This window comes from Somniosus microcephalus, chromosome 6 (assembly GCF_052327205.1).
Source record: "Somniosus microcephalus isolate GS21.2 chromosome 6, FLI_Smic_1.0, whole genome shotgun sequence".
Classification (NCBI taxonomy): Eukaryota; Metazoa; Chordata; class Chondrichthyes; order Squaliformes; family Somniosidae; genus Somniosus; species Somniosus microcephalus.
Genome location: NC_140992.1, coordinates 191,903,464 through 191,914,420, shown reverse-complemented (window position 1 = coordinate 191,914,420; position 10,957 = coordinate 191,903,464). Strand labels below are relative to the sequence as shown.

The 10,957-nt window shown below is 43.2% G+C and overlaps 1 protein-coding gene across 1 annotated transcript in view; it reads left to right on the top strand.

Annotated features, from left to right (window-relative positions):
* LOC147116286 (matrix metalloproteinase-15-like) overlaps nt 1-10,390 on the top strand; it is a 100,185-nt gene extending 89,795 nt beyond the window's left edge. Inside the window, exons 8-10 of the mRNA XM_085991116.1 lie at nt 3,521-3,671; nt 4,824-4,939; nt 5,451-10,390. Coding sequence (XP_085847242.1) covers nt 3,521-3,671; nt 4,824-4,939; nt 5,451-5,881 — 698 coding nt within the window. The 3' untranslated portion in view covers nt 5,882-10,390. The remainder of the gene's footprint in view (nt 1-3,520; nt 3,672-4,823; nt 4,940-5,450) is intronic.
* Nucleotides 10,391-10,957: the final 567 nt, after the last annotated feature.

Genomic DNA, 10,957 nt, shown 5'->3' with positions numbered 1-10,957 from the left:
GGGTTGTTGCCCTTTGCCAAATCCAAAATTGGACAGAGGCAAGCTGTAGAAATGGAGCAGGGCTTAGCAGTTTCAGAAGTAATCTTTTAGCACAGTCTCTATGACTGAAAATGATCAACAGTAAATGTTTTCATTCAAAGAATAGCAATAGTGAGATATTATTTTGAAATTGTATATAAGCCCAGCAAACAATACTGTGCCTCTTAGTTTGGGAAAGTCATAAGCAACATAGTGACTGGATGGGATTCAATTTCTTTTCACGCCATTTAAAGAGTTCAGACTGCATATGTGGAAGACTCTGCCTGTGCAGCAAAAGTATTTTGCCTGTATATCTGTTTCCATTCTCCACAACCAAATTTTTAATATTCAATTTTAAAATTAATTTTTTCGGCCCGAAATTACTGGTGTCCTGCTCTAGTGACAGAGGTTCAGCAGAGCAGAACTTCCAGCTGCCAGTCTGCCCTGGTCCTGACCCCATCTCAAATCATTCAGCCACTTCGTGTCACCCACCTGACAGGGGACAGGAGTTATACTGTCACCTGCATTCGATCTTTGTGATAGTTCATCCTGTGCTCTAACAACAAAATGGACATTTAGCCATGACCAGTGCACTGCATCCCCAATCCATCTGTCTGATATGGTTTGTGTGGGTGCAAAGTGCTTGGAAGGGGACAGGCTTACATACTCATAAATGACAGCAGTTGTGGTATCATTACTTGGAATGGTATTCACTATAGAGAGAGCCATAACAGTAAGTTTTCAGCAGAAAATAGCTATCTTGTTTGACGTACATGGATGACTCATTCCATATGTGAAATGGCTTACTTAAATGAAGTTTGAGTAGTAGCGTCAACATGGGTGGCTTTTAACAAAGCAGTGTTCCAGCAGGAAACCGTCAGAGGCAGCAGGTGGCCACAGCGATTTTAATCAGCAGGTCTCATTTAAATCTTGCCAGTCCACTTCCTGTCTGGAATGGGTTGAAAGAAGGTGCAGAGCGGCTGCCAGTGGGGGTAGTCCTTGGTCGCCCATCAGCTTTCTGGTAACTGGCAGGGAGGGGGTTTCGGAAGGGTACACCTACTTCTCCTGGCCCCACAAAGGACATTTTTTGACTTACCTGGAGGGCTTCTTCGTCCTGTCTACCATCTGTCGATATACTTAAGCCTGGTGGGGAAATCCCTACCCTGGTCCCGATTAAACAGCCATTGGGTTCCTACTGATGTAATAGGACCCTGATTTGCATAAATTCACAAGGCCTGCTTTAGGCAAGGGCCTCATTTGCCTGCAGAACCCGGCAGGTTAATGTCTGGGACGGCGGGAAAGATTTGAGTTCCAAGTGGGTTAGAAACCTGCTTATTTTTAACTGTTTACCTGCTGATTTCTGCTGGGCGGGCGGGGTTAAAATCGACCACAATGCATTTCACTGGAAAATTACAGATTTGTCTCTGGGCACAATGATGCTTGGCTTTACCTTCACATTCGCCCTTTGCACAGGGGACACTGGAACCAGTGCTTGTAGTGTAGCGGTATAAGGATATTCTTGATGTTGACAGTGTGTGTATGTGATAGGAGACAAAGAATGAAATGCATCTCAGAAGTGGCTTTTTGCTTATGGGGGGACTGATTTGGAATGGTTCCGCCCCATAGCAAATGGGGTAAAACTGTAACGATTGAGTTTCTTTAGGATGCGATCTACAGGAAGGTAACACTTCTGATTAGATGCTGTAAAAAAACAGATCCCCACAAATGTTACCAGGTAGGTGAAGAACTGACTGTAGATATGGTTCTTGCCATTTTGGCAAGTGCAGCCAATCAGGCATTTCTGGCTGATGATCACCTTGGCATGCCTTCATTTGTGCAGTATCCTGAAAGCATGGCATGCTTCTGAAGCAGAATGGTTATTCGGGCCTTCACATGTATTTGTGCCATCAGGCCTGCTGTCACAACCTAACTGGAGAATTAGAATCGCCCCAGGCTCAATTAATCTGCTATGCAAGACGCTTTCACCTCTGTGTACAGATACAAATGTGCAGGTGTCACCAGATGGACATAGAGCACCTTTCATGCAGCCTGACTTGCCTGGCACACTTCTCGTCTTCTCCCAAACACTTCAGAAAGGAGTTGTTTTGGGCAGCCAGTTGGCTTCAGTAATGATGTTAGGGGAAAAAATAAACTATTTACACAAAAGTTCATGAAAACCGAAGTGCCAGAAGAAACAAATGGGCCACAAATTGCTTCGGAATTGTTGCATTTTTGCCCCATACATGTACTCCTCAGTGCCTTGAAAGCCATTTACATGAACGTCCTTTTGGAAGCGGGGAAGACTTGTGCAGGGAATTTCTTCAGGGTTTCTCCTGCTCTGTCGGAATTGCTGTCAAAGTTATGATTGCGGAGCGGGAAAAGCCCCAAGGAAATTCCCCACGCTTGGGTTTTGGGCAGAAGCTCACACTGTTTACCTCACCAGAAGTGTGCATCTTGCACAAAAGGGGTGGAAACCCAGCATACAGGATATTCAGGACACAAAGACCTGGATTTTCTCAATGGAGACGAGTTGGAGGCGGGACTGCTGCTTGTTGTGTCAATGTCCCGCCTCCATCCTCATCTGACCAACCAGAGGGATTTTCCCCTGATTGAGCTTGTTAGGCCCGCCCTGCAGGCTCAGCAGGCCAATTAGGGAGGAAGTCACTGACAGAGCACTTCAACATCAGACGTGCTATCTGTCAAGACTTCTTGGAAGAAGAAATGTCAGCGTTTGACAGCTCTGTGAAGCTGTCAAACACTGACAGTCTCTGTAGTTTGTTGAGTCCTTTTCTTCAGGACTCATCAAACCTTTCAACATTGCCGATTTCAGATAGCTGTTGGTTCGGAGGATCCAACAGCCAGTCTGTGAAATCGACAATGAGGATGTCAGATCTCCCGATTCAGAGAGGATGAAGGCTGTAGGAAGAAAACAAGGTAAGTGAACATTTTTTTACACTTATCACTCACCTTATATACTCACCACGCCACACTTGCACCCATCACTCACCTCTACATCTTACTTCCAGGTGCCTCAGGCCGCTGCAGACCTCCTTCACATTTCCTCCAACCCGGCGGGGGGTCTCCGAAGTTGAGAAGCCTTCACCTGTGAAGGTAAAATGGCACTAGTCCTTTTTTCTGCCTGTTAACTACCTGTTAACAGGCAGTTAAAACTATTTAAATCCTTCCCGCCTCCAGGAGACAGGACCTGAAGCAGCACATCTTCCCGCCTCCTGGCAAAAGGGCACAGAGTTGGGATGGGGGTAGGTTTGCCATCCGCCCCCACTTTCTGCTACTTTACCAGCAGTCCCGGCTCCATGCCTGCCTCCTCGGGGCTTGGAAAATCCAGCCCAAAGTCTCCCCCAATGCAATTGATTTTCTGAATTTGAAAATAAATTCTTTGTGGCAGTAGCAAAAGAAGCAAAAAGCAATATCTTCAGGTTTCAAAGGTCACTAGAATTTGATTTGGGTTCAAAGGTGAATAGAATTCTTTCTTCATTTCCAGGCGATAAATTCTGGCTGTTCCATGAAGCGATGTTGGAGCCAGGGTACCCTCGTCACCTGATGGCGCTTGGTGCTGGAATGCCTCATGACAGGATTGATGCAGCCATCTGGTGGGAAATCACTGGCCAGACATACTTCTTCAGAGGGGACAGGTCTGCTTTGAGTTATGTTGCCATCTTTACTTTGAGTATTGTGGAAAAGCTTAGGTTTTAGTTTCTTACTGATTTAGAATCTGTGTACCAGAGGGAAAACCTGGACCCTTCCTGATCTGTAAGGCTCAGTACTGGACCAGAGGGCATCTTTACCCTTGAAAACCTGCAGCCAGTGTAAGATGAATCTCTGTATCTGATGGACATTGCTAAATGGAATTCTCAACAGATGATACATACTCAAGTTAGATACTACAGAAAGATCCATGGTATCCAGCCTAGACAGCCTGTCATGCAATAAAACAAGGGGGAGCCTGCCAGTGTGTGGGTGGAAAATTCCAATGGTCCTACAGTGGAGACACTAGTGCAGCACCAGAAGAGGTAGCGAAGGACCATTGGAGGAACCTGGGACCTTTACCGCTGCTTCCTGGGGCCGAAGGTAGCAGCCTGGGAAGGGATGATAAGTGTGGTGGACAGAGGGAAATCTTCCGGAGATCCGGGACCTTCCCTTCATCATCATTTGCATGCGACAGGCAATGAAGAAGCAGCCAACGACAGCGCCAGCAGGGGCTGGGGTGGGGGTGGGACAAGGAATTCCTGGTAAGGGTGGTGAGTATGGCAGTATGACTCACCACCTGAATTTTCTATCATTCTCTGCCGCGATCCTGTGATAGTTCAGGTGGGATCGTGGAGGAGAGACTTGGCCTCAGAATCAGAAATGCATGACTACAACGACCTTCAGTTCTCTGTGACTACTCTGCAGGAACTTTTACTTTTAAAGTACTAGCTGAAACCGTGCTTAAGCTGTAACTGTGATCTGAACTGAGGGCAACCTCACAGAACACAAATAGAGAGTCTGCCCTATGCATCTTATGCACTGAGAGGTATTCAGTTACCTGCCCCTGTCCAATGCACTTCAAGTAGTGCTTTGTATAGATTTATCTACTCTTATTTCATTTGGCTTGTTTGCTGCTGGTTTGTATTGATTTATTTGACCTGGCTCCATTCCCCTTGAGTGGTGTTTGGTATAGATTTACCTACCCTGACTTGATTCCCCTTGTGTAGAGAATAGTGTGAGGTTGGGTGGGCTGGCTTGCAAAGCACTTAGGTGCTGCAATAACACTGAGTACTGAACAGACTTTCTGATGATTTCAGCTATTGGCGCTTCAGTGAGGAGAGGAGAGCAGTAGATAGTGGCTATCCAAAGCCTATCAGCGTTTGGAAAGGAATACCACCCTCACCGAAGGGGGCCTTCCTCACTGACGATGGAGGTAAGCAAGGAGTCACACAGAGAATTAGGACAAAATAGTGAGCCAGGTTTGGCAGAAACTGATGAGCACGTGTTGTTGAATGCAGGAACCTGCTTCTGTTTGTTAAATGAAAAGAAACTGAATTTAACTTCAGGTAATTGAGATATCATTGTATGATGTAAGCATGAAGGCGTCATATTTTAAAACCGAGATTGAGGCGGTGTTGCAGTTCAACAATAGCATGACATGCAGTGGTGTTACTACAGTAAAAATTGTCACATAGTTACTGCTTTACAGTAACAGTTATGTTTTAAATCCATGCCCAATACAGACAGGGCTCCTCTGTTGCGGTGAACATAGTATGTTTCAGGGACCAGCTGATTCCCAGTTTCACCTATAGGTCAATGTACAAAATAATTCTGTCCAATAAAAATGTTGAAGGAATTAATTGTACAGCATTTCTGACTACTATTGTCTAACATTCAGATCTGTCAAGATGCCATCGCTAAACCAATTCTATTTTGATTGGCAGCTTACACACATTTTTACAAAGGTACCAAATACTGGAAGTTTAACAACCAGTTGCTGAGAACAGAGCCTGGTTATCCAAAATCCATCCTCCGCGACTGGATGGGATGCCGTCTGGATATTGAACCTGATTTTGCTGAGAAGGAGCCTAATTTGGATATTGACGATTTTGATGATTCTAATGATATTGATGATGATGATGAAGAAGGTGGGACAAAGGAAAAGAAGGAAAAGGAGAGGAAAGAAGAGGTGGACATCCATATTAACATCCCTGTGGATGACTATACTAGAGCCATGAATATAGTAATTGTCATAGTCCCACTAATTCTGCTGCTCTGCATTCTGGGATTGATCTACGCCATCCTCCAACTACAGAAGAAAGGAACACCAAGACTCCTGCTGTACTGTAAACGCTCCATGCAGGAATGGGTTTGACATCCACGTTGGTGCTGTCCCTAGGTGACTCACCATTGGGTCACAGACATTGAGTCCAGGTGACAGTGCTTCTCAATTTTGTTTGTTTTGCTTTATATGGTCCTGCTCAATGATGTTAAGTGAGGCATTGACCGTAAGAAACATAGAGAATTTTGGGTTTTTTGAGTTGGTCCCAGTGTAATCGGGCTGAAAGAATTTGTGATGTGGTTCCAAGGAATGCTTCTGTGCCTCTTTACCTCCCTCCCCTTAACTGTGCTGAGTGGGATAGTACAAAGTGAAGCCTGGCCTGAGGAATGATTCCTACTGGGCTTCCAAAAGGAGTTTTATGGGCTAGAGATGATGAACCACAATGAAAAACACTTGAAATCATTAATGTTGTTTGAGCACATCATTCATTGGGATTTATTCATAAATAATTTCTATCCAACTGCACTGCCTTTAGTCCACTGAAAGATTTCCACTCCCGAGCTGAAGATTTTCTGAATATTGGTTAGGACCAGCATGTAATGGAGTCAGAACAACTGCTGACAGTTACAATAAGTCATAGAAGAATTGGACATTCATTGGAGCAGCCACAAAAGATAACCTTATTTCTCTATAACTTAGAATTATTGCAGTTACACCAATTACACCCAACGAGCTTTAATAAAATCACTGTATCATTGGGAGATAGCTGCTATCCTATTGTATCACTGAGAGATAATTACTGTAACTTACTACAAACACTGGGAGATTGTTATTTGCTCTCCTGTAACTCTGGGAGTTAGCTGACTCTGAGATGTCCTTATCAACATTATGATTCTGTTGCGGTTAGACCTGTTCTACTGAAATCATTCCGTTTCACCAGATTTTAGTACAGGACCAAAGAACTTTGTTCACTGATTGTTGATTTCTTTCTTAAAGCTTTGCACTCGTGCCTTTCCTACAGATTGGGTTGTTGCTGCCATAAAGCATCACAACAATAGTTTAACAGGAGTCCTGGTTTACTTCCTCAGGCTGAAAGCAGGGACTCCTTGACTGTAGCCTAACTCTGGGCTGCATGCTGGAGGCTGATGCCTGCTGATTGCAGACTTGTCTCTCCAGGCTGAAGTCTAAAGCCTGCAGACTGCAGGTCTCTCTCATCAAGCTAGAGGCAGAGTTCTAACTGGATAGAGGTAACTGTTAAAGGAGGGATTCCCTTTGTGGATAGTTTACATTCTGATTGCTTTTTCCTCAGAAGAATATATTGTATATAAATAGTGGAGATGTCCTTGTTCGTACGGTGACTCTGTTAACATCATAGACCTGCCTCCATATTGGAAGCAGAAATCTAACTGAATGGAGATAATGGATTTCTCATGGGGATATTCTGTAGTCTGATGGTTATGACTTTGAAAGAATATTAGATATAAAAAAGTACAGTGGCTGCAGCAAGAATAGGGTTGCCACTTTTTGCCAAGTTCAAAACTTGACTTTGACAGAATTCGCATTTGCAGCCTTTCTTTCAACACATGCTTCAAAAAGGTCAAGGCTGCCATAAAATTCAGCAAAGATCAACCTCCATCTTGAATTTTTTATGAACGGTAGAAAGTCTTATGATGTGTTGTATCTTCATCATTTATACACAATCCCCTCAATGATATTATGCAGAAGCATAGGGGTCAGGTTTCACATGTACACCAACAACATTGAACTCTACCTCTTCGTCTCCTCCAAAAGCTATTGATACACTTCCCAATTGCCTTTCAACAAAACTGAAAACTTCCTCTTCAGCGGCTGCCAGCATCTACGTGCCTCCATCAGCTTCTCTGGTTGTACTTCAGGCTAAATCAGGCTACGTAGAATGTTGGCGTATTCCTCAACGCCCAATTGAACAACTTCTCCCACTTCTGTTCCATTACTAAGACCACCTCCACATCTGCAACATTGCCCACCTCTACCTCACCTCTCCCAAAGCCCTAGTCCATGACTTTATCACCTGCAATACTCTTCTATCCAGCATCCTTGCTTCCACCTTCTACAAAGTACAACTCATTCAGAACTCTATGGCTTGCATTCTCCCCCATACAAGAGTTCTGCATTCCCATCACCCCAGTCTTTTCTAAGCTCCAGTGGCTTGCCATGCCCCAAGGAAATTGACTTCAAGATTCTAATCCTTGGTTTCAAATTCATAGCCTCATCCTACATTTCCTCCATCCATTCATTCCCAAGCACACTCCTCACTTTCCTGTCACTGGGCTACTCCTTGTTCCCTGGGCGTTCTAGTACATTATTGGTGGCCGCACTTTCAGCCACTAAACTCCCTCCTTGCTTTCTTGCCACATCCCTCCTTGCCTTCCAAAAGCTTCTAACACTCTTCTCTTTGAGCATGTAATTTCCCCCCAATACTTATTGTTTTTTCTTCTTCTTGCCATTCATCGTTTTTATTTCCAATATTACTTTGGGACATCTTCCTGTTCATTGGGAGTGTTATAGAAATGTAAACAATAGTTGTTGTGTACTTAGATTTCCAGAAAGCCTTTGACAAAATGCTGCACAAAAAACTGCTACAAACGGGTGTAAATTCAATGTAAAACCTGGAAATAGTTAAGACATTTGTCGATGGGTAGGAAGCAGTGGGCACTGTTAGGGGATTGGTGTTGGGTGCAGGGTTGGGGGAAGAATTACTGTGTGGTATGGCCACATAGGATCAGTATTGGAATCCCTTCTGTTTCTAGTACACCACAGCATCTTGGTTCAAAATCAAAATGCTAATTCATCAAATTTGTAAAAAATGTTAAATCGGGCAATGCAATGAAGTCTGTTGAGGCAGCCAAGAAACTACAAAATGAGCTAGATAAAATTTGTAAGTGGCTAGGACAGTCATAGGTGAAACTCTATGCAGACAAGTGTAAAGTATTGCACGTCGGACGGAAAAATGGGTGATACACTATAAGTAGTGTTGAAAAACCCAAGGGTGAATTTGGAAGAGACCTAGGGTTGTTCGTAGACTTGGCACATAACAAGTCCAATCATTGCAAAGCAAATAAAATGCTGAGCTACATAGTCCAAATAGTAGTGTATAAGTCAGAAAAAGTAATATTTAAACTGTACAATACTGTACTCTGGTCAACCTCCATTGTTGGTCAAGGAGACGTTCAAACCCCACAGGTGGTGCAGAGAAGAGCCATGAGCCTGATCCCTAATGCCAGAGAACGGAGTTATAAGGAAAACTTCGAGAAACTTAACTTCTTCAGCCTTGACTCAGAGGTGAGCTTGTGGAGAATATAAAATGATAAAGAGAATAAAAAGGCCAACTTTAGCACCTCACTTCAAGTTAAACTGACAATACGAAAAGGGAACACAAATTCAATCTGGTGAAAGGTAAATTTAGGACTAATGTCTGGAAGTTCTTCTTTAGAATAATCGATACTTGGAATGGACTTCCAGGCAAGGCAAGCAAAACTTTGGAATCATTAGATACTGTGATTGGGGACTGTAGGTTTTTGTAGATGGATGAGCTAATTATAGCAAATGGCCTTCTCATAAAAGCTCACAACATTTCAATCCTGGGGCAGTCAGTCAAATGTTGCACCACCATAGGGATGTAGGGAGATCAAAAGGAGCTTCACTATCTCCTGGATGATAACCAGATGCCATGATAGTCCCCAGGATTACAGATCCCACAGTTCTCCAAAAGAAGATAAAAAGGCAGGTTTAAATTTAAGTAACAGCCTTTTTCATATCCAGTTAACATTTTAGAATTGCCCAGACAGTCCACTCAAAAACTGGATTGTCTGATCCAAAACAGAATGGGTGGTAATTCTGATCAGGAATCCCCACTAGTCTCTCAGAGAGGACACTGGGTCCATATCTTACACTGCATGTGCCTTTATATTAAGTATTTATCAAAACTGGGAGCATCTAACAGCCTTTCTTAGTAATGCTCTTCATTCTAACCTAACTGTTACAGGGTGCAGAAGCTGCCCCAAAATTCATAACATTCAGAATTGCAATTCCGCGATGCTCAATTAGAATTATTTCACTGTAGCATAGCTCTGTCATCAGTTCATGATGATGTGGTGATTTCAAGGTACCTTTTGAATTTGGTGCTAACTTGTATTAAGAGGAAGGTATCCAACTGTGACTTCACCAGGGTATTACAGTGTGATCTGGGCAGCTAACAGTCTGTATTGTACATTGCACAGCCAGGAGATCACACATGTTAGATTTGTGTTGCGGGTATTTACAAAACAAATTCAAATAACTAAATCTGGGAGCATTACCTCTGAGCTCTTTTGCTGTCTGATACTGGTTCCTGTACCTCTTGTTTAAATCACCCACCACATTAATGGTATCCAAATATTGCTAAGCTGTGTTAATCATTGTCACTCAACGTTCCTAGAAATCATGCAATTTGGAAACAAATGTTAGAAGTATGGTTTTATTTTTAAAATAACTTTTTTTGTGTATTTAGATTTTCCAATGTTCTTTTTTAAATTGGTTCATGCTGGGCGTGTGTTACAATTAAATACCACAAATGAAACTTTTTTTCTGCAAATTGCTGTTTCTGCAATGACTCGTCAGTGGCTTCTTTCATGCTATGTGAGGATGCACATTGGCACAACATGTGTCTGCACATTCCTGACACCAGAATGAGCAATCATTCTTATCTATAATGCAATGTGGGATGAATAATACATTGCAATTGTGGTTCACAGCAAATAACAGTATCCATAAGCAGGACCATATCTCCTTAAAATCTTATGCATGTCATAGGATAGTGTGCCACAGGACAAACTATTATCATTTTACCAAGGTGTTAAACACTTGAGACTCACATGGGTTGCCCATCATACACTCCCGCCTGCTCTGAAAGACAGAAGATACCATACTCACACTATATTGTTCAGGTTAATACTAGTACAAGATATATAACAACAGAAGCAAAACAATACGGTAAATAAATAACAATACAATGCTCAGCTTGCACAATATGTTAAACTGTCCCAAAAATAATGGCCAGAATTTTTACCTGGAGACCCACTGGGAGCAGGGAGCAGGGGGTGGGGGGGGGAGGGTGGGGGGGGGGCAGGGGTGGGGGGTGCGGTAGAGCAC